Source organism: Vipera ursinii (genome assembly GCF_947247035.1).
Source record: "Vipera ursinii genome assembly, chromosome: 3".
NCBI lineage: Eukaryota > Metazoa > Chordata > Lepidosauria > Squamata > Viperidae > Vipera > Vipera ursinii.
Genome location: NC_139516.1, coordinates 45,849,124 through 45,873,473, shown reverse-complemented (window position 1 = coordinate 45,873,473; position 24,350 = coordinate 45,849,124). Strand labels below are relative to the sequence as shown.

The 24,350-nt window shown below is 38.9% G+C and overlaps 2 protein-coding genes across 7 annotated transcripts in view; one reads left to right on the top strand and one right to left on the bottom strand.

Moving 5' to 3' along the window:
* Positions 1 to 7,767, top strand: part of SOX13 (SRY-box transcription factor 13) — a 66,008-nt gene extending 58,241 nt beyond the window's left edge. For 2 of the 5 annotated variants that reach the window (XM_083358280.1, XM_083358279.1), the window contains exons 13-14: positions 3,010 to 3,226; positions 3,952 to 7,766. In XM_083358280.1, the coding sequence (XP_083214406.1) occupies positions 3,010 to 3,226; positions 3,952 to 4,231 (497 nt within the window). In that variant the 3' untranslated portion in view covers positions 4,232 to 7,766. Of the gene's footprint in view, positions 1 to 3,009; positions 3,227 to 3,951 lie in introns of all 5 variants that reach the window. The other 3 variants (XM_083358282.1, XM_083358281.1, XM_083358283.1) reach the window with 3 other exon arrangements.
* Positions 7,768 to 8,785: 1,018 nt separating this feature from the next.
* Positions 8,786 to 24,350, bottom strand: part of ETNK2 (ethanolamine kinase 2) — a 34,239-nt gene continuing 18,674 nt past the window's right edge. The window contains exons 3-9 of one of the 2 annotated variants that reach the window (XM_083359282.1): positions 23,222 to 23,359; positions 21,509 to 21,657; positions 21,260 to 21,343; positions 18,422 to 18,615; positions 17,422 to 17,495; positions 16,096 to 16,254; positions 8,786 to 8,899 (exon numbers count right to left, since the gene is read on the bottom strand). In XM_083359282.1, the coding sequence (XP_083215408.1) occupies positions 8,896 to 8,899; positions 16,096 to 16,254; positions 17,422 to 17,495; positions 18,422 to 18,615; positions 21,260 to 21,343; positions 21,509 to 21,657; positions 23,222 to 23,359 (802 nt within the window). In that variant the 3' untranslated portion in view covers positions 8,786 to 8,895. Of the gene's footprint in view, positions 8,900 to 16,095; positions 16,388 to 17,421; positions 17,496 to 18,421; positions 18,616 to 21,259; positions 21,344 to 21,508; positions 21,658 to 23,221; positions 23,360 to 24,350 lie in introns of both variants that reach the window. The other variant, XR_014492085.1, reaches the window with a different exon arrangement.

The following is a 24,350-nucleotide window of genomic DNA, read 5'->3' as shown; positions in this document are numbered from 1 at the left end:
TATGTAAATGCATATAATAGAAAGTACAAAGGGAAAACAATCATAATGACACAATGACTGAATCCTGTCTTGATTTTATAACTATTTTGTGTAAGCTCAATATTATTTGAATTATGTTGACTCTGAAATATAAGGTAATTTTACCAGTAATGCTAATGCCTACCTTTTCCTATCCAAACTCCTAGGATTTTGTTTGATCCAGAAAGTTTGTCTAGAATTAACTTTTTCTCAAGTTCCATCAACTATATAGACATCTTAGACTTTGTTCCCTGCATTAACAGTTTGGGTAAAACCTTGCTCATCTCTCCAGCCTATTCTTTACACTCTCTCTGTTGGGCATGACAGTAAAGGTCACACAGCCCAGGGAATTCCAGCCACCCAGAAGGCCAGCCTATTTTAGCTGTTCCACCTGCTCCCCATACCTTGGGCTTAAAAGAATTCAAAAAGCCCTCTAGGAAGGTGACGGGGAAGGTCAGCAGCAGGGAAGGCTTCTGGTTAGCCCTAGGTGGCGGCCATGGCTTTGGAGCTGCCCATCTATAAGAGAGAAGCATTAAGGAAAAGAGCTGTACTTCCCTGCCTTTCCCTTACTTTCCCATTTACCTGACGTCATATAACTCGGCACAAGTCAGTCTATATCAGACATGTCAAACACAAGGCCCGGGGGCCGGATTCGGTCCATGAAGTAGTTTCATGTGGCCTGCAAAGCCATCCTGGAAACAGTGAGGGAACGGCCCCCACTGCCTTGGCCCTGGCCCAGAGACCCTCCTTCTGCCAGAGACCCTCACATCTGTCCCACTCCTGCCCAGGCCCCCATAGGCACCCTTGATGCGAACGATGTATAGCTGGCCATGCCCACCCAGTAGGCCATGCCCACCCTGGCCATACCCACCGGGCCCCCTGAGGGCAACCGCAATGCTGATGCGGCCCTCAATGAAATTGAGTTTGACACCCCTGGTCTATATAATATTTGAGAAAAGTGAAAGGTCTCATTAAACAAATGGATTCTCTTGCCGTTTGACAATAGGGCATCTTCACACATGACACTTTTTTTTACATGATGTAGTAATAGCGTGCTTTTATGTTGATGTACAATTAAATGCTGAATAAATAATTACATACACAGGTTAACACTGTATACCTGTGCTTCAGGGGGCTAAGCAAGAGCGCCCCCCCGGGCTCTCTTATGGCCTTCTGGAGAATAGTTAGAATCTGGCTTTTCTAGAAGGCCATTGGTAATCAAGCATCTAGAGCAGCATTTTTCAAACTTGGCAACTTTAAGATGTGTGGACCTCAACTTCATGCTGGCTGAGGAATTCCGGAAGTTGAAATCCACATATCTTGAAGTTGCTAACTGAGACACACTGAGCTGGAGGAAAATTCGCGCCATTATTGTTCGTCCTTCTTTACAGTTTATTTTTACTGCATTGTTTTTGGTTTTAATTTTGCACACCACCTAGGCCATAGTGAAATGGTTCATAAATCTAAAAATTAATTTTATTCCTAAACAAACAGGACTCATCTGGATACATTTTTGATGCTTGCCTCTGTTTCCATGAATTACGCTTTGTGAGAAAGCTACTCTTCTGAAGAAAAAGGAGGAAGGAAATTGATATTTTGTTTTGAGATATGTTTTCATTTTGAAACTGAGCAATGCCCACTTTGTTTTGGTCAAACTGAGGATCACATACAGGTTGTTCTTGACTTACAACCATTCACTTAGTGACCATCTGCAACAGCACTGGAAAAAAGTGACTTATGACTGTTTTTCAGACTTATGACCACTGCAGCATCTTCTGATCGTGTGATCAAAATTCAGATGCTTGGCAACTGGCATGTGTTTATGATGGTTGCAGTGTCCAGGGGTCATGTGATCAACTTTTGTAACCTCCTGACAAGCAAGGCCAATTGTCAGATTCACTTAACCACTGTGTTACTAATTTAACAAATGCAATATTTCTCTTAACAACTGTGGCAAGAAAGGTCGTAAAATGGGGCAAAATTCACTTTGAAACAGTCTTGCTTAGCAACAGAATTTTTGGGCTCAATTGTGGTTGTCATTTGAGGGATACATGGATCTTGTAATCCACAAGACCCAGAATAGCCATTAACTACCTAGTATGGCTTGCTTAATATCTCATTTTACATTTCTAAATAGGCAACACAGCCAGATGTTTTCTGGAGCTCCTAGTTTCTATACAATATGATCATATCTGCTAAGCTTGTAAGCCGCCCTGAGTCTTCGGAGAAGGGCGGGATATAAATGGAATTAAAATAAAATAAAATAAATAAATATGATCGCTCATATAGTTCTACAGGACTAGCCTTGCCAGTGTAGAATTGCCCTATGTTCTTGGACATAAAGCAGTCTGTAGAAATAATTCTTTTTGCCTGAATAGTAATGAAAGATAAATGCACAGCTGTATGATAATCTTTAGATCCACATCTGGTTAAAGGAGCAATTTAACTCTTCGTATAATTTGTCTTTCAAAGGGACTGAACTGTTGCATATAACACCCCATCCTCTCTGTGGCCTCAGGACCCCTCTGATTACAAAAATCAGCAAAACCATGTACATGTCTCAAAGTAGGCTGAATGTAAGGGGAAAATAGTCCCCCAACCTTTGAAAACTTAGAAAGCCCTGGTAATGTTCATAGCCAGTTTGCTTCTCCATCCCCTCACTGCGACTCAAAGAAAAAAGAAGTTGTTGCTGTTTGGTTTCTGATTATCTAAAGGTTGCCCATCCCTGTTTTATATCTCAAACTCTGTTTTTTAAAGGTGCCATATTTGTTTTGAATTGGCTATTTCAGGGGAATTGTTGCAGACACTTGAGGTGTTTTTCATCTTAATCTACAGTGATCAACTTTTGTTAAGTCCCTGTTCTTTTCTAAGCCCATTTGTTAGGAAGCAGTATATTCTGGCGTAGCATGAGACTGAGAAGGACCATGCAGAAGAGGAAGAATAAAAAAGGTAATTGAAATCATCCTCTTTCATTGCTCTCTGTTTTTATAGGATCCCGATGGAAATCCATGTCCAATCAGGAGAAGCAGCCTTATTATGAAGAGCAAGCAAGGCTCAGCCGCCAGCATCTGGAGAAGTATCCCAATTACAAGTACAAGCCCCGCCCCAAACGCACCTGCATTGTGGAAGGGAAGCGGCTTCGTGTTGGTGAATACAAGGCACTGATGAGGAATCGGCGCCAGGACGCCAGGCAGGGCTACTTGATTGCGTGAGGCTTCCTGTCCCTTTTCTCTGTTCCTCTTGAGCACCGCTTTCTGAGCCTGCAGGTTCCTGTGTCTGAAATTCACCTCTTTTAAGGGAACCGCGCAGCCCATCTTGTGCAAGTCAGGGATAGTTTAATAAGGTTCAGGTTCCTGATTCATCATTAACTGTGACCTGCAATGCCTTCCTGGGCTTATTTGCCCTGACCTTACCAATAGCTAACCCAGTTCATGGTCTTTTGTGTGTCTTGTAGCTTAGCTGACTGAAAGGATCAAAGATACGATTAAACAGTTTGCTGGATCCTATAAGCACGATTAGCATTTAGGTGAAATCAGGCAGTTCTGAAAGCTTAGATGAAGAAGGGAAAGTTCAGCAAAGTTTGCTTGTAGAAGGTTGCCGGAAGACAGTTGATCAGATCTCATTCCAGGGAGACCAGTATTGTACAAACACGTGACCAGTGCATTGTTGTTTACGTGACCAGTGCATTGTTGTTTCTTAGGAGTAAGGAAGTGGTGGCCCACAAGATACTACTGAACTGCAGCTACCATTAGCCTCTGTTACATGACCAATAATTAGGAATGCTTAGCTCAGTAATAAAAGATCACAGCTTCTGCTTACCTGTCTCCATGTTGGGAAGTGCAGTAATCATGTGTGAATGCAGAGGTGGGGATGGGGTTGGAACAGAATGTAAGCTGGCATAACTTTTATGATACTTTGTAATGTCTTTCCTAGGCCCCAAAGCAGCCAGATGCCACCTTCCTCTTCGGATCTCATGTACCAGCGATCAGTTGGGATTCAGCTAGCTCCACCACTGATGGATCACTACTTGTCCCATGGCATGGAATCAAACATGCCAGTCATAGTGAACACATGTAGTCTGAAGCCAGAGGAAGGGGATGGGGCAGAGGACAGTCATTCAATGCCTGATGGGGAGATGTACCACTACAGTGAAGATGAGGATTCTGAAGGCGAGGAGAAGAGCGATGGCGAGCTAGTGGTTCTCACAGACTAATGTCACAAGAAGCGAGCAAGTATGGAAAATACGGACAAGCCTTTGTCCTCTTTCCAATGTGTAACAATTAATGGCATTGGAAGAAACAAGGGGGAGGAACTTGTTAAAGTGGAAATGGACACAGAGCAGAGGAACAATTCTTTATGCCACCATCTGTGGTATTGGTAGAGTTTATTTCCCATCCACTTATCTTATGTGGAAAGGGAGGAATTTTTTTCTTTGACCTGCTGAATTTACCCCAAGGAAATTGAATATGAATTGACTATGAATCTTGTAACAAGTCTGGTATTTTTTCTTACTAAGGTCAGAACTCCTGTTAAGGATATCCCAAATCTTCACTGAAGTTAAATAAGAGGGAACAAAGGTATTATGGAGTCACTAAGGAATGAAGAATGAGAATTGAAATACCGAGCAGATTTCAGAGCCTATAATGTTTGAACCCATCTTCCTAGCAGCTCAGTATTTATGCTCTCAGGAATGAAAGTTTGACTGGAAAAAGCTTCCTCCTTCCAATCGCAACTGTGTGTATATTTTGTTGGGTTGGAGTTAGGGGCAAATGCTCTGTGGCTGGGTAGCAATTATGTCTTGTTCATTTTCTCTATGGCTTTTTCTCCTTTCCCCAAAAAGCTGACGTAAAAGCTTACTTTACCAATAGCCAAACAGAGACCTCACCTGTTTACAACCTGGTCATCTGCATCAGCTTATATTGGCCAGCCAATCACTAGCATTCAACCAACATTTGAGGAGCCTTTTCACTTTCCTTAAATGAAACATCTGGGTGGAACAATTATTCCCCCTTCATTCCGGATTTCAACTGGTTCTGCCTTTTCCCCCACTCCAATTTCACTTTGTCTTGTGTTTGTTTTTTTCAATTCCCACTGGCCCTGCCAATAAATTCCCATGGAGCCATTTTTAGCTCTGGACTTGAATAGCAACAGAGGTCTCAAAGGGCTGCCTTTACCCTTGGCAGCCTTGGCCCAACTTATAAATTAAGCCATGGCCTGTTTCCCTCCTACCCTTGTTTGCTTGCCAATTCTCAGTACACACAGGAGAAGAGGATGCCCTGCAACAATAGAAATCTGACTTGATGTTTAAGGGGTAGAATGTGAAGTTTCTGAGGCAATCTTTCCAAAATTGTTTCCCTACAAGGGTAATAGCTCTCTCATGCCCACCCACTAGAGCATCTAAGGTGCATGATGGGAATTATAATCCAACATACCTGAAGGGCACCTTCTTCGAAAAACTATACTGAAACATCTTCTGTGAAGGAATAAAAATTCTTTTAAATGGATAATTTAATTGAATTAGTCTGATGATGCTGTAGTATACAGGGTAGGAAACCTGCATCCTTCTAGTAGTTCTGAGTTATAATTCATTAGGAATAGGATGATATAATTCAGCAACTTTAAAGGGGTTTGTCCACTTTTGTCACACTAGTTTATTGAGCCTCTGGTAGGCTTCAGTATACTTGTAAATTCATGTTTTCCCTACATTGAACTCAACACTCATAGTTTGCAGTATAAGTACTTGTTTGCTTATCATGCTCAAATCATCCAAGTTGAGTGTATAATGTATTTGAGTGGCTTCTTTCATCTCCTTCTTATTATCCTTTAGTGGCATTAGTGAAAGCAGCAGTCTTGCCCTGGTTTAAATTAGCTAAGTGTTCTTGGTTAATGATACACCAGTGGCTAGCTTCAGTACATGGAAGAACAGTGTTGAGAGAGGCACAGAGGATGTACAGGGTCACGATATACATATGCAGTTGTGTCTCTGGTGTATGAATTATGTACATTTGCATACATTTTTACATATTTTGCTCCTATCCCTTTAGATAGTCCTTTAAATATTTTTGTACACTTCCACTAGATTTAAATCTCAGCATGGGAATCTTTTATTTTCTACTGTCAGAAATTGTAACGTCATTGAGAAACTAAATTAGGCATTCTTAAAGTAAACATGTCGTTCTTCATTTTTTGACAAATTCTCTTTTTTGTGTTAGGGTGACCAAGTTGTTAATACCACACATTGATCTCCACAATTTGAGACCAGATATGAGATCATGGAAGAAATTTAGCATTGCCCACATGACTGTATCATTCCCATTGCCAGGTGAAGCATAACAGTATGTGCACATGCAGAGATGGTAAATTACAAGCCTATTTATCATTTATGGCAGAAAAGTAAGGATTGATAATACCATATACACTGTCTGGAGTCACCCTTAGTCTAATATTACAAAAAGCCCACTAGCATCCCTTTTCTACTCCACTTCAGTGGATATGACAAAAGATCACTATTTTTTGCATTTTTGATAAGGGGGGGGGGTGATTAAGAATGAGATACATACCTTACATTTTACAGAGGATTTATGCACCCATTTCATTCCTTACAAACCTTTGAATATTGGTTCCTGATGTCACTATCTTTAAAAATGTGGTCCTTCATATGTTTGCCAAAACTTAATACAAAAAGTTGACAGAAGTTGCATGCTGAGCATGCAAAACATTATTTTTATTGCAACAGAAGAGTATAATTGTCACTCTGAAATTTGATCTTAGTGTGTATAGCCTCATCACAGAGTTTGGTATCACTGTGTGATGACACTACACTGTACCTGAGATATATCTGGATAGAATCTGGACTTCTGTTTTTGTTCGACAAACAAAACTCTTGTCTGGCATTCTTTCATGACAGCTTTTATTATATCATTACATTATGTATGACTTATGTCCCTGACTAGCTTAAATGAGTCCAAACTACTTGCATCTGTCCAATTCATTTTCCTTTATTCTAACTTTAAAAAGAACAAAAATGCAATTATATCTTCTAGGGAGGAAGTGAATCACTTGGTTTATGTATAATAAGCATCATGAGAATGGGTTACACCTTTTTTGATCCTGGTGCCCTCTAACTGTGGAGTTATAGTCTAGCACCTTGAGAGCATCAAGATAGGCTTTGATCTATATTGTTCCCCATTCCTTCAGTTTTTCATAATGCTATCCCTTTCTACTGTGCTTTAGCAACTGGCTGCTGCTTTATTTTTGTTTTGTTTTAAAAAGTCTGTACATATAGATAGAGCTTTATTTTGTTAATAAGATTAGTAACTTAACCTGTATATTTCAACACTCTTGTTTATAAAGGGTTTTCCTTTTCTTGGTACAATAAAGATGTTTTGGAACAGAGATCTGTGCTAGTTCTAGTTTTGTAAAATTCACATTGCCACCTAACTCATTGTGCTTGTTCCTTTTAACAACAGTTCAAGGCTGTGGAGATGTGATGATTAGTCTTTAAAACAGAGAAGGTACACGATGCTAGATTTCCCTGAAATTATCTGCAAACATTGATGCAGTTATAATGCATGTTTACGTGGAAGAAACTCCCAGGATGTTCAATAAGATTTATTCCTGGGTAGGTTTGTGTAGGATTGAAGCTTAATATCACAGTCTTGCATGTGTTTATGAGGTAGTAAATTCCACTGTTCTTAAAGGGGCTTATTTCCTTGAAAGTACTAATATAGTCTTTTACAAGTGATAATGCTATTGTTTACCCTTCCCTCCATCTGCATGATGATACGTCATCCTTGTTCATACTGATGTGTTTAACATCGTCGGAATCTCAAGTCTATTATATGGGACAAAAAACATATTTCTGAAATCTTTTCATCAAGGTATCTTATTCTCAGATTAAATCTTTAGACCTTTAGAAAGGAAGAGGAGGCAATGCATAAATTTTATGAGTACTAAAATAATTGTTTTTAAACAAATGGTCTCTTAGCCGTTGTGATTAATTTCAATTGAGATTAAAAAATAACAGATTGGAGTGCTTCATCTTATTCTCCTGATCTACTGAGATCCAATATTCCTGGTTCCAAGCTACTTCAAATGAGAGGTGCATCTCACAAGATCTATAATATTTTCTTTGCTGTAGCAGACAATGTAGGGCCCTCTTTCTTTGCCAGTCAGATACAGCAATCTGTCAATGTAAGATAGGAGTTGCTGCAGTGGTCATAAACCTCAGCAGCCTCATGTATTCATGTTGGCAGTTGTTCAAAAACTAACATGACAGAGATAGTTGGCTGTATCTTCTTGATCATTAGTGCATCCTTTGGAATGAGAATGTCTCTGTTGTGGAGCACTATGCAATACAGACCCATGTACAATACTGTACTGTATTCTGACTGCTGTGAAGCATAGCAACTGCCTCAGAGGAATGACCTTGAGCAGGCAAATGATACTGGAAAAATCTTTGAGGGAAACGGGGATCTGTCTTGATCATTGGCCCAGACATGTACGATTGTGTCCCAGGTATTAGGTTGGTAGCTGCTACTTCTTTCTGTCTCTTCCAAAGCCAGTTAAACATGACAAGAAATAATACTACTTGTGCAGAATAAGTATTGGAGCAGAAGACAGCAGGGATAGAGAATCTGGGATCCTTTTGTTGCTGCTGAAACACAGCTCCCAGCCTAATTTAGCTACTGATTTAAACAAATGAACTAACCAAGGACAATAAGCTCCATAACATGAACAGTTGATTACTCAGAAACAAAACATCTTCCCTCCAGTTTTTAATTTTAACATTGGCTTTATAGATGAAAAGAGACATTTGGTGTTTAAAAGGTTCCGTTTTGTCTTTCATTCAAGAAACAAAGTCCACCGATTTGACATTTACCTGTAGGAATACACAGTTCATTCAGTATTGTCAGCAACTATCATAATACAGAAAAATCTTGTTTATGTACATGGAACAGAGTACATGAAAATTGCTAAGAAAATTAGTGGTACCACATACAAGGAGAGATGTGCTGGCATCTGCACATTTTTATAAAAAAAAAATAGCAAGTCACTGTGAGGTAACCAACTAAGAGATGTAGACTAATCCTTGAAAGTTTAGCCTGACCAGTTCATTGCTTGTTGGCTGTGCATGAACTGGGAAAGCTCTGTCCATATTAAAGATGCCTTTGTTAGCTTTTACCCTGTTACCTCAGTTTGTTCAACTGTTTTGCTCTCGAGACAAACAAGCACCACGTAAAGCAATGGTTCTGAAAACCCCTAAAGCTTCAAAGCAGTCATATATTTCAAGCAGTAACTACATCGCATAATTACGCAGATTTCTCTTTCAAGTACGCAACACTACTACACAATGTCACCCACACTGCAATCTTGCTTGTGTTCAGATAACAAATCAATTTTTCATGGTATAAAAATCAAGCTATAAAAACTTCATAAATTGCTTGATTCTGACTATATGAGGACAAGTAGAGATTATACATCAACACACATCAATGTGGTGTGTTGAGCTGTTTGTGATGCCTCTGAGATAAGGCCAATGACCCTGTATCTGTCTTCAGGCCTTTTTAACAGTGTGCTGGTATGCTGTGATTAATAACACAATTACGTACAGAGACTTCTATTTCATATTGACGTGCTCCATATACTTCAGGGCGAAAATGTGTTTTACTCTTTTTAGGTAAATCTAAATTCCTCTGAAGCTTTTACCTCACAATGACATCACATAATGAAAGAGACCTGTGCACATTACTGTGTCAACACTGAGAACATGACAATGCAGTATGATTGTGAATCTCTCTGAAGTAAAGAGGGTTGAGATCCTGTTGTATAAATAAGCCCACTTATTTCCTAAAACTTCCTACTATGCTATTCCGTTTATTCTCCCTAGCAAATAGCATGCACATTATATGTTCTTGTGAAGATAAATTCGCCAAAAATGCTCTGAGCAATTCGGTGTATAAAAACCATTTTAGCTTTCATACGAGTATCCAGAATGCATTAGCATGGGAAAACGCTAATCTTTGTTTTGAAAGTACTGCTTTTTCTTAACAGGCTATGCAAAGAGTGAAACATAGATCCTGGCAGCAGGTTCCATATTGGTCTGATAGGTGGAGATGGCAAAGACAGCTTAAGCCTCCTACTTGCTTAGAAGACAGAGAATTATGTAATTTATGACACTGCTCCATGGAACTTTTTTACTGTTTATGCTGCTGCAGCAATCCCCACTCTGGCTCCAATTTCTATATAGTATATATTATTTCTGAAAAAGGGCAGATTGGCTGCCTAGAAATTCAAATAAAAACATTTCCATTTTGCAGTTAGTGTTAAATGGGCAAACACTTCGCGCACTGCTGAACCAATTCCATGGCTCTCCACCACCTCTACCTTGCTTGTGAAAGCATCATAGAGATTTGTCTAGACTGACTTTTCATCTGTTTTCCTCCCCAAGAACAAAGATAGCAAACTAAAAACTAGACACAGGGTGAGATGATGTTGTTCAAGATCCAGTTTCTGTGTTCCCTTCTTGATTGGATGGAGGGAACAGAGACTGATCTGGCCATTCCTACAAGGACTGTAGTCAGGACAATCATGAGCGATTCTGAGATTGTTTAGGTGGCAATGTTGGCTTTTAACATTTTTTGTACTATCCTAGGAATTTCCTCCACAGAGGTCCCTGCACCCAGAAGGCATCTAAATATGAGTGATACTCTATACAGTATCTGTCCTTGGTTTTCGGGAGAGCAGGAAAAACCTCATAAATTGTGCTATTTTTTGCATTTCAAGATTATTAGGCTGGATGATAAGTATCACTCATATTTAGATGCCTTCTGGGTGCAGGGACCTCTGTGGAGGAAATTCCTAGGATAGTACAAAAAATGTTAAAAGCCAACGTTGCCACCTAAACAATCTCAGAATCGCTCATGATTGTCCTGACTACAGTCCTTGTAGGAATGGCCAGATCAGTCTCTGTTCCCTCCATCTGTTCCCTCTGTTCCCTCCATCCAGCTGCCTTTGCTTTCTCTGAATGATATTTAAGATGTGTTATATGGCAAAACTGTAAAAATCCTGAGTAGACTACCTCTAATGTGAAGAAGGAAGTTGGCTAAAACCACTCCCTTCCACAAGTGTCTCAGAGGAAGTGTGAATGTCCTCTAACTTAAAAGGACATTAATATTTTCTATAGCTGGTACATGTGTTAATAATGTTGAGATTCTGATTGCTTTTTCACTAAATGTGAGCAAGAGATGGACTAAATGGAGCAAGAGATATTTTATATACTAAGGTGGTTCGTACTCCGCTCTTCAGTATATTATGGCAATGGCTATCTTTCCCTCTTTGGTGAAGGGAGGTAATGAAGGAAGCCATGCACTGAATGAAATTTCAGTTGCTCTGCATATGTCTAGCTATGTTAGCTAAGCCTTCAGAGTTAGGGTGCGCACAGCTGACAATAAAACATCCAGTTAATTGGATAAAGCTTTTGAAAAATCCAAAGGGACTGGCTTGGCAACCAGATATATCTTATAAAATGCATTTTAAAGCTTTTTGATGGTTAAGGCTTTGTTGTTATAAAGGCCATTTTGAACAATAAGGCTGGGTTCACACAATATTTTAAACCGGTCGGATGCTGCCACAAACTACACAATCCTGTTAGAATGTTGTACAAAACCAGGTGTCGAACTTTGGCCTTTCTTTAATAATTCAAAATAAAATTATTGGTGGGATAATGTGTAGCTCCTAGGGAGGATACATATAGTGTTGGCGGCCAAAAGTAATGATTTTATTGAACTATAAGATGTCTGGACTTAATTTCCCAGAATTCCTAAGCAAGACATGATGGCTGGAGAATTATGAGAATTGAAGTATACATATCTTAAAGTTGCCAAGATTGAGAAATACTGGTCTAGATGATTACAGGTTGCTAAGTCACCATCTAACTTTGGCACACTACAAGCTTCTTAAACTTTCTAGTCTGAGGTTAATCTTTTTTTTCCATATGCACCACATGATGAGGCCCCTTTCCTAGTATTTAACTCACTTTTCTAGCTCCACCCCATTTTCCAAACTATCGGGTCATTCAGAATCATGGTTCACAAGCAGACATTTGCAGCTGCTGGGTCAAAAGAATGAATTCATTACTCTTTGCTGCCCTCTGGAGGCCTGTCAGAATACTTTTGCCCAGACAACAAGGCTTATCTTTTTGCTTGAAATCAAGCAGCTGCATCAGAAGTGAAGGAAATTTAGATTATGGCTGAAGGATCTGGTCTTTTTGCCCTGGGAAGATTCTCAGTAGGAACTTTCTGGGTCTGAAAGTTCTATCTTCTTGTGTCTCCTGACTGGCATGTTGTGTTTTTGGAGGTTTACTCAGAAGTCAGCATCTTGCTTGTAAGAGAGATGAAGGGAAAGAAAAAGTGGGAAAAGCAGAATTTTTAACGAGAGGTCGGAAAGCATTGGTAAGAACAGGCAAAGCAAGCAGGGCACTTTTAAAGAAAAAGGTCTGCAGAAAAGTGACCAAGGAGGTCCTATCATGAATTAAAAAAGGGAAGAAAGAAAGGGAGATGTTTTCTAAGAGGGATATAACCATAAAAAAATGAAGCAATGTGTGTTGTTTTCTGAGCAAGTAAGATCGTTTATGCCACTCTTGATCCTTTTTCCACAGCTGTACTCCACTGATCCTGCTCATTATATCCACCCAATTAATCCATTTTATACTCCAACTTCCCCATTATTTGGAAGGATTATATATTAACGGATGTCAGTTCCATTATAGCATATGAGCTCAGAAGTACAGAGAAGGCAGAGGTTCATGGATTTTATTCATAAATAATGATTGTCATAAGTGACCATGGACAAGATCTTATACATCTTTTCTTCACCTGTACTAATTACACCTCTCTCTCTATAAACCTCCCGTAATGCATTGTCTATACTGGCTGTTAGGAGTTGAAGTCAAATTCACCTGAAGGACTCCCAAGCTATGCTGGTTAGATTCACAGTGAGGTTTAGTGTGGTCCTGTCATAAAACTTAGGGTTTGTCCAATTTTCACAAGATCAGTTCTGTAACTATTATTTACTAAATAACAATAGCTACATTTATTAATAGAAAACATCAAAGAATAACTTCACCAGTTCTGTTTCAAGTCTAACTCAATTTAGAGGACATGTTCATAACGCTTAGGGATATCCTATAATTAAAAAGCTGCCCTGCTTTCTACTATCCATTTGGGGGGGGGGGCTAGTAGTTATCTGAACAAGGCCAAGGTAGTTGTTCTTGATAATGAAAATGGAATGAATGATTGCAGGTTATATGTTACAGTTACACAGCTAAAACATCACAGGTAGATGAGCTTATTTTGCTAGACTTTTCACTACAGATGCAAAACTGGAAAAAGAAATGTAAAATGCTGATGAAAAGATAGTATTGTCTGTCGTGAAGAATGGATGCTTGTCAAAAGAAGAGAGGCTGTATCCCTCTCATTTTCACATAGATGTGAGAGTTGGGTATGTCGAAAGAAATATTAAAGTGAGTTAAATGCACCAGGAATGGGGCGCTTAAAATATATGTGAGGTCAAACACAGGTAGAATATAGAATGAGAGGATCCCATTGAAATGTGGACTGCATAGAAAAGTAAATAGCTATTGCAAAAAAAAAGTATGTGAAGACGGGTTGGCCATTCAAAGAACAACTGAGGATCAACTTTCTCTCTCTCTCTCTCTCTCTCTCTCTCTCTCTCTCTCTCTCTCTCACACACACACACACACACACACACACACACACACACACACATGGGTTGAAAAAAGGGGGAAGACCAAGATAGTGATTGAATGGAATGTTTTGAAAAAAGAAGAAGAAAGGCAATACAGCAAGGCTGAAAAGGTATAGAGATATATAATGAATAGTGTATTGGGGTTAATGGCTAGATCAGGAATGCAGAGAATGTAAATATGCAACTTTTTATCCAACTATTCAATAGCTAACAGATATATAAAAAGCTAAGCACTTCTACAAAGGGAAAACAAAGTAAATGCTATCCAAGCACAAAAATGTCTAAGACAGGAATAAGGCAGTCTTATATTGTCTGGATATTTTGGACTACAATTCCATAATATTTTACAGACAGGAACATGGGCTGCTGCTTATAGGAGTAAATGCAAAGCATCTGGCAAATACTGGCCTGACTGTCCCCTTTCCTCAGGATACTAAATGCCCTCTCTTAACAGCAATTCTGCACCAGCTATCCTACTATGAGGAAACTACAGGAAATCAGATTCTAGGAAATTAATTATAATAGCATTGCAATTACAAGCCTGCAGGAGGCTTGTTGTTTTCATTTTTGCTCCAAAGTACAAATTCAGTGGACATTTGATCATTTAAGTTCATAACTACGCTGAAAAGACATCATAGGAACTGAGAGGTCATCTGTTTTTAATTCTAGTCATTGTCTGCTGAGTAAAATAAAAGCCCATCGATACAAAATGTGGATAAAAGGAAATTCAGAGTGTGAAATGACATGTTTTATACCAATTACAGTGCCTCAGATAGATACCCAAGGACTGATGCTAACAGTTTCATTCCCATTATGCCTTCACACTTCAATTTTATCCAGCCCTAGGGCAATGCAGAAATGCTGATCCACTTCTGACTGGAGAACCCGTAAGGGGTATGTATAAACTTGGCCCTTTAACCAAAGGAACCCAAATGATCTTCTTGAAGATAAAGCACCGTTAACAGCATGAGCTTCTTGCAACTCATAAAGGATATTCAGATTGGTTCTAGTTTCCTGTTCCACAATCTGGATATAAGGGGTATAAAATTTATTTATATACAAGGTAAAGTTGTGAAATGAGGAGACCAGACTCTCTATGTCACAGTTGATACCAATGATCGTGCAGTCATAAGGTTTTTCTCTTTGCTGTGTGAATGAAATAGACTTCTCTAATTTGGCTGTGTTTAGATAAAACGGGTCTTCAAATTCCTTAGTCAGAGCAAGGCTGGTAATTTTGGAGTTACTACCTGAGTCTGCTGGAGGTGTCCAGGTGGTGAAAAGCTGCACTAGATTGGTAAGCAGGTAGTAAACTTGGGTAAAAAATCTTGTTACCGGGTTTTATTGTGCTTTCTTTTTCCTGTGCTACATCGACTTTCCTACTTATATTTATATATTTGTATTATTAAAATGTTTAGTTTTGTGGAATTCACCTTCTCAAAATACTGAATGGCACAATGTAATATTACAGCAGACTCTATGGGCAAATCGACACATGAATGGAAATGCAATAATCTCTGTACCATTTGGATCAGGATGCAATTTTGTGGTCGGGAGAGATGAGTAAACTTCTTTCACACATATGGCCATTACAATAACAGAGTATTGCATAAACTTAGTGCATCTATTCCTTACAAAAAGTAATCTGTCTTTTGTGCTGTCGTCATATTAGGTTCTAGGTAGTAACATCTGCTCTCTTCAAAGTGGCACTGTATGAATTATATGCACACGTAATCTGAGGTTGCCTACATTGTTGGACTTTCAGAATATAGGTGTTGAAATTGCCCACAATGTCTAATACAATTTTCAGCACAGAGCTCTCTGTTGCCAGTTAATAGTTCAGGGAGGCCAACAGCTCAGAGCTTGACCAAAGTTGTAATAGCTATTTAAGGACTGGGACTCTTTATCCCTGAGGCTAAAAGTTCCATATTTTAAAACTGGTGCATGTGGGAATATTTATTCCAGCTTCAGGGTCTTAATCTTTTAAAGCATGGATTTTCTCTCCACACACACATGTAGAGAGTGGAGCAGATCTCAGAATGGATTATTTCATTGTAAAGAGAAGCTATTGTTCCTCCTCCATTCACACAAACCAAAAGACCAGAATCTCATGTTCTTGAAAAACAAAAACAAAACTCTTGTTAGTTTTCTTTCTTCTGGCCAAGGAACAAAGGTGTCATCCAGCAATAACCCTCAAAGCTATACAAATCTCTAAGCAAACCTTCTCCCCTCTTGGCCACCCACTTATTAAGCCCAGAATCTTCCCTCCACATGCCCCAGAAACTCTTGCCAGCAGCCATGTCATAACATCACCTTCCAAAACCAACATGTGGCAGGTAATCCGTGGATGGCACAGCCACGTTCAGGGGCTTTGTTGAACTTGTTTGCTTTTGTGGAAGGTGTGCTTTTCTTTCCCAGCCCTGTTTCATGATGTCTGACCACTCAGCACTGCAGGAGAGGGTGGCAGGTGCTCTACACCAGAGAAAATAAGAGTGGAATCTTGAGAACCAGAAGACTCTTTGGACTTTAACCTCACTTGGACATTTGAAGGGAAGTCACCACAGGTTTTGTTTTAAAGTACTGCTTAAATCTTATGCCTGCGTACCTGCACAGCAATATAAAGATAGACATTTGTTATGTATAATACTACGAACACTTTGTACACATTAATTTTGTAGCATGTGGTGCTCTTTGGCGTCTACAAATGAAAAATTATGCCAAAAAAATGCAGATGTGTTTTCTATCCAATGTCTGTCTTCTCACATACATCAACAATGTAAAATTGCAAAAATTACAGGAAATTTAAAATGAGTAGTTGTTCAATGGGTCACAAGGCAACTGAGGACCACGGGAAAGAAGGCAAAGCAGGTTATTTATTTATACATTTGGTTTCATTTTATCTTTCTGTTCATCTCATCTATATTTAATCAACCAATAGGTAAGGATTGAAATATGAAGCCCATATTTCAGATGTGGGGAATAAGTGTGAATGACATCAAGGGAAGAATCAGGGATTTCTATTAAAACTGATTCTTCACTGATATTTTCAAAATGTTATTTGTTATTTTTGTTTCTTATAATGCATTGAGACTTTAGGTGTCTTACTGCAATATAGTGTAAGTTTCTCTAGCAAAACTTTGAAAACCAAAAAGTCATTAAGCTTCAAAATATTTCAGTTAATGACTCAAAACTCAAAAAAAAGCAACTACCATGAAATTCGTGAATAAAGACAAATTTTTGGATGGCATAGCACTGACTTGGCATAAAACTAACAGGTCATTAACAGCCAATGTTATCATGTTTAATTTCTAGAATGAGAGGTTATTAAGCTCTAACCAAGCTAGAAATCTGGAAGCTCCCACTTTTATTGCTAGAGGAATAGGGTAAACAGGCTATCAAGACTTAAAACCGTTGCAAGTTTTTCACATTATTTTTGTAATTAAATCTCACAGAAGTGCTCTCAGGTAGGTCTTATACGACTGCAGCCATAACATTTTACGCTGATGATCAGGACTCTGAACCAGCAGAGAGAATGGTTGTCACTGGCATCTCCCCTCCCCTCCCCCATGCCAGGCAGACAAACAAACAAATAACTAGCATCTCCTTTGCATCCTGTCAATGCAAGTAGAAATGGCTCACCTGGCAAAATTAAAGTCTATCGTAGAGAATTGGGCTTGGATCAGGCCCCAGCAAGCCCACAGAAAATGGGAAGCCTGAGAAAAGACAACAAAATATCAGAAAGCTGCCTCTGAGATGTGTGAGTGGAAACCAGTGAGAATTTGTGTTGACATGTAACAACTTAACTCTACATGAGAGGAAATTATGCACTTGCACGTACCCAAAGAGTTCTCATTGCATTTGGTACCTGCTGAGACAGTTACTTACAGGTGGGAAGGGAGGGAGAAAATAATGTATTAAAAGAAACTAGCGTAGAAAGGTAAAACAGTAGTTAGTATTTGAGAAAACTTGGGAATACAGAGAACTGTGATAGCGGAACAAGCTAAAAACCGCTGCAGAATGAACAAAGTCATTCTAGCTGAGCCATTATGGCACAAAAATATTTGAACTGGGTCCACCTAAATTTTCCAGCCAGGTAGCTTTGATGTTCTTCAAAATCTTATACTGATCTAAATTAAACAGGGAAGAATGGCTGTTGTTGAAGCTATGAGGTCGTGGCTGCAAATATTCAAATTAGATTGCCCCTAGGACTGCAGGAGTAAGAACCATACACTGATTGATGCAAGTAGAAGCTGACTTTTACAGTACTAGTCTCCACTCTTAGGCAAACAAATCTGTTAGCTGCTTAGGCTACAGGGCAGAATAAATAGTTACAGAACACCCTCTTCTAACCGAATAAATGAACTTCAATTGCCAATAATCATATTGGCTGTGGAATATGACAGCTGTTATCCAAAACATCTAGAAGACATCAAGTTGATATATAGATAGGAATATCTAATAGATGAAGGGATGAAGAGAGATTAGAAAATAAACAATTAGTATGGTGCTGTGGCCTTTTTAATTAATAAATTGAGATAAATATAAAAATGGCCATTGCATTAATGTAAGCTGGACAGCCTCAGTTTTCAGAGCAATAATAGTCTCTCTTGTTTTATCTGCACTTTGATCAAACACTCACCAAAGCAAACTGGTTCACTTGCACATAGAGACTCTCCAGTTCTTCTTCAGACACTGCTCCACTTCCTCCTCTGCTTTTGTTTCCTTCTCCCTGGTCCTCTGGGCTCAGTTTCTTGTAAGACTGCAGGTAGTACCTCAGCCATTGCAACTGGACTTCCTTGCATGGATATAAGCTGTAGTCGACTTCGTTGAGGCCTGGGAGCAGAGAAGGCAAGAGGACTCGGTTCAGTCTATGTCAGACTGGATGGAAATGGGTTAAACCGAGTCCAGTAAATACATGGACTTAAATTTAGCCAGACTGGACTCATTTAAAGATTTGTATAGCCCGATACATTACTGTGCTATTGTTGCATATTGATAAGAAATTGCAAGTGATAAGGTTGCAACAGAAGAAGGAAAAATAAGCTTGTAGAAGGGAGTGCTTCCCTTCACAGTTTCTGTCAGACTTGTGAGTAGTGGAACGAGGGAGAGAGATTTACAAGCTGGAGGAGAGGAGGCTGAGAATGGAAATATTTACATGCCGAGAGAAGAAGTCTAATGGATAAGCTGTTGTTTCATATTGTAATTTGCTACAAAGGATGAACGTGGGTGTTTATTCAAGGAATGAATAAAAGACCCAAACTAAGAAAAGCTTTGAATCAATGTAACCACAGCTCAATCCTTTCTTTCCATTGCTTTTCTTCCTTTTGTTGGGCTTCAACATCAAGCAGAGGACATCAAAGGTCTAACCCAGACATGTCAAACACAAGGCCCGGGGGCCGGATCCGGCCCGCGAAGTGGTTTCATGCGGCCCGCGAAGCCATCCTGGAAATAGTGAGGGAACGGCCCCCACTGCCTTGGCCCTGGCCCAGAGACCCTCCTTCTGCCAGAGACCCTCAGATCTGCCCCACTCCTGCCCAGGCCCCCATAGGCACCCTTGATGCCAACGATGTAGAGCTGGCCACGCCCACCCAGTAGGCCATACGTACTCTAGCCACGCCCACCCAGTAGGCCACGCCCACCCTGGCCATACCCACCCGGCCCCCTGAGGGTAACCGTAATGCTGATGCGGCCCTCAATGAAATTGAGTTTGACACCCCTCTAACCAGACAATACTTCTTTATTGGATGTATAAAAGTAAATAAGGATGAACCCATCCTAACTGGTCTTGGAATAAAGCTCCAAACATTACAGTGCTGTAGAAAACATCCTGTATGCTACATCCGCCGGCCTAGTCTCTCTTTCAGGGCTCCTGGTGAATGTTATAGAATAGATTATAAGTGGTCTCACAAAGGAGGAAGCAGCCTTTTGTGATATTCTGGTCCAAGCCATTTATAAGATCTAAAAGAGCAACTTTGAACTGAGCTTAGTAAGCATTGGGAATAGCTGTTCTAAGCCTGGTAATAAATAGCTTCTAAAGTATTTTTATTTATTTATTTATTTAATTTATATACCGCCCTTCTCTCAAGAGACTCAGGGCGGTTAACAGGGCAATACGTAAAAGACAAATACAAAAGTTAAAATTATTAAAACAAGACAATAATCCATCTGTTGCGTATTACACGACCAGAATTTTCAAATCCTTTTCAAAATCATCTCCACAGCAAACAGGGATTGGCAGCAAAGTGCCAGTACCTCAGTATATATTGTCAAAAAGCAGCACCTGAATGAGGTTTGGCTGATTTAAGGCTTTTTTTTTGCCTACATCCAATCTCTCGCTGATTTCAGATACAGGACAATTCTGAATTGTCCAGCCAAAGTTAATTATAAGACACAACTCTGGATTATCTTCCCCACTGGCATTATGCATTTATTTGTTTTTAAAAAGACAGTATAAGGTCCTGAGGGTAGCTGTGAAGCAGAACAATATCCAACATCATGGTCTGGAAACATTTAATCAAATACCACTGGAATCGATGCAAAATAGTGCCCCCAAGTTCTATATCAGCTAAACATCTTAGAAGGTTTGTTAAAAGTCATTCAGCAAAACCAACACAAAGTCTTGTTTTCTTCTCAGTGTACACCACCAATCACCCTGAGCAAGCCTGCTTCTCTTCTGCCATCATGTCAATTCTATTCTAACACACAGTGCAATAGAAGCAAATAGCCATGCAACCCAAATCTTGTTCTGAAGAGGTGCTACTGCATAAATCCTCTGTAAGTCTGACGCAGCTTACATTTCATGATCTTTACAGAATAAATACATGCTGAGCTGGGAGCAGACCTAATTAGCCATATAGTGATTTCCTGTATTTAAAAAAAACCCATTCATCCGAGAATTAATAGAGAAATCTAGATAATTACACTCAGGTCCTTGAAAAGAAGTTGGTTTCTAAAACCCATCCTTAAAAAATCAGAATTGCTGAAGAGAGAGAGAGAGGATCGATCAGGGAAGGGAAATCGTCTTACAGTGACCTAAAATGGCTGTTTAACGTACTATTATTTATTTATTTATTTAAATTTATTGGCTGCCCAACTCCAGTGGACTCTCTAAGCCATTTATCACTACAGATAGTCTTGTTTATCAGCAGTTTGTAATTTAAAGCAAACTTTCTAAAATGTAAGAATTAGTGTTATTTGAGCTTTGCCTTCCCTTCTTTGAATTTGCTGGGAAACAACATGGCAGCTAGTAGCCCAGAAACAACTCCCACATCTTGGAGCAAAATAGGTTGGCAAAGTGAGTGGTTTACAGATACTTGGCAGCCGGTTAAAAAGCAGTCCCTTTTGCAAGTAATGAGTTGCTGCTATTACTATCGGAGAAAAGTGTTATATAATGTATTTAAAGTTTAGATATAATAAGACATTTCCTGCTTCTACAAATGTAGGAAATGCAGGGGGAGGGGGAAAGATATCCACTCACCTGCAAATTCATTAAAATGATTCCCAATGTCATATGCTTGATAATTGTAGCCAGTATATTCATAATCTATGAACCGGACATGACCTGAAAAAGTAAAGCCAGAAATTGTTGAAAGTGAGTTTCTAGTAGAGAGGCTTCTTCTGGAAGAAAAATTCATGTGCAACTCTCGTTTTTATCTTGAATGATTTTCTAAAATTACCAGTGCTTGGTTTGCAAGTATCATGCATGTATGAGAACGAGAGAACAAACCTTCGGCTTTGTTGTAGATGATGTTTTTGCTCAAAAGGTCATTGTGGCAGAAGACGATTGGAGACTGAAGCTGGGAGAGATGTTCTTTCATCCAATGAATCTCTTCTTCTAACACCTCTAGGCTAGGAATCTGCATTTCCTGAAGGAAGCTTGAGAAGGAAGACAAAGTGATGCCATGGCCACTGGGAGACGGTAAACCCTTCTTTGTGCCGGTCTTTTTTTCTTAAATTAGTACAGGAAGGTTTGTGAGACAAGGCTCACTTTTTCTAACTGCTGGTCCCCATTAGGAAATAGTAATAATTCTCTACCCAATGTATATGAATTTGCCAAATAAATATTTAAAATAGTAAGTTTTCATTAATTAAATGTATTCATCAATAGTAATTCCGCTCCTAGCTTCTCTTAAACCACCTCTGATGCTACTATTCACCCAAAGTTAAAAACTGTTTATTTTATTTTTATTTATTTTAATTCCATTTATATCCCGCCCTTCTCCGAAGACTCAGGGCGTCTTACAAACTTAGCAGTATATACCAAGTTAGCAATTGTTTTACAACAAACATTCATGGATGATTTAGGCCAGGGGGTCTTCAAACTTGGCCCTTTTGTGACTTGTGGATTTCAACTCTCAGAATTCCTCAGCCAGCGTGTCTGGCTGAAGAATTCTGGGAGCTGAAGTCCACAAGTCATAAAAGGGCCAGGTTTGAAGACCCCTGATTTAGGCTTACTTTCTTTTGAAGATATTTAGTCAATGGCAAAGAAAACCCAATCCTTACTATACTGTGCTCAGACTTCTTGCCCTTTTGCCCATCTGTGCAAGTGGACTACCGTAAGTAGAAGAGCAACTCGACAGGAGAACTAGAAGCATGCTTCTGGAAAACAGTATCAGTTATACACAGATGGGGAAATCTTGGAATATTTGAAATAAATGTGCCTGACTATAGCTTGCTATAAGAACTTGCAAAAAAATGGATCGTACTGCGGAGTGTCCCCTACAGAAAACTAATGTATAATTGTGCTTTAAATGCATAGAAGGCAAATAGGCATTTTGTTGAGAGAGAAAAATCTATTTCAGAATGGGTGCTCTTGTTATTTATTGCACAATATGATGCTAGATGAACTTCTAAACCTTTTTTTTTATTCTAAAGCATGTAAAATTTGTAATAGTCAATTTTCCTGCAACATAAAAGACTCTGACCTACTGTATACTCTTTGAGGTCTGATATTTCTACATTATTCAGTATTATTTTATTTATTTATTTATTTTAATTCCATTTATATCCCACCCTTCTCTGAAGACTGAGGGCGGCTTACAAACTTAGCAGTAGCCTTCATTCTATGTATTAAAACCCAGTTGTTCTGTCTCTTCGTTTTCTATATATGCTGGACTATATTCTGGACATCAGGTTATGGAAGACAATCAAATATGATAAACCATATACAGGTAACCTCAGATTTCAACAATAGACTAGACAAATTCATTCAATTAATTCGTGTGTATCCCTTCAGTTTTGAAAGTTCAAAAAATTTGTCTAGGATCCAACCATAACTTTTATCATTTGGGGTTTTTTGTTTTAAATGAGAACAAATTACTTATCTTTCCTCGATTCATTGCTTATCCCAGCATTTTACACTATATGCTTAAAATAATTGCAATGCTGTAACCAAAACTGTTGAGTAATTGTTGTATTCATTTTTTTATTTTTTATTTACCTGGAATTTGATGCCTTTTGGGCAAACTCAGTTTTCACAATATTAAGGTACTTGTACAATCTGTGCCAAAGACAAGGCTTGGGGAGACTCCCATTGGTGTGAATTCTGTGCATTTTTGCCATCTCCTGGGCTACTAGCCTAAAACAAATCACAAAGATCGAACAGTTCAAGAGCAACACACTACTTTTAATGTAGCCACTTATGGAAAAGAGGGAGACAGTTTCATGTAGTGGCTATGGTGCTGGACAAGACGTGGGAGATTGGGAGCTTTGGTTGTCCCTTATCCCTGGAAACTGGCTGGCTGGCTGACTTAGGCCAATTCCTCTTAGTCCAAAACAATGGTCTATTATAGGGAAAACAGGAGGAAGTAACATTATGCATGTTGAGTTGTACAAATTAAAACGGCAACAGACAGAGTATACATACAAAAAGCTAATCTGGGGGTTCTGAGCTTGGTTATTTTCTTGCAAATGTTTCATTACCAAACTAAGTAACATCATCAGTGCTAATCTGGAAAAGCCAGCCAGATCTGAATTAATTTATTAAATTATTTTTGTTTATTTAAGTACTTTGTCTTCAAAATGTTCCATAATTTTGCCTGCAAAAAAATAAACACAATATATCCAGTTCATTTTCTGATAACCGAAACGGGCCCACAAAAATCAGCAAATATTGTACTTTACTGTTTGTATCCCAGTTCTAAAGAATCTACCATGAGAACATATCTTACTTAACTTACTTTCCAACTTTATTATTATTATTCCAACATCATCATCATCATCATCAATAATAATAATAATAATAATAATAATAATAATAATAATAATACTACTCTGGATAGATGGATGCTCTGCATCCATTACCAGAACTTTCCCCAAATTTAGCAGATGGGTTCCCTGATCCAAGAGAACATTATACAAAATATTGTTTTAAATATGCTAATTAATTTCTAATTAGATATCAATACAGGCAAATATTTGTGGCTCAGGGTTGAAATGAGAGGTCCTTGATGCTCTCTCAGCTTGTTTCTTTTCTTGCAGATGTTTCATTATCCAAACTAGGTAACATCATCAGTGCTAGTGATTGTGCTAAGTACAGTACCAAAGTAATTGATCAAAATTATGAGTTA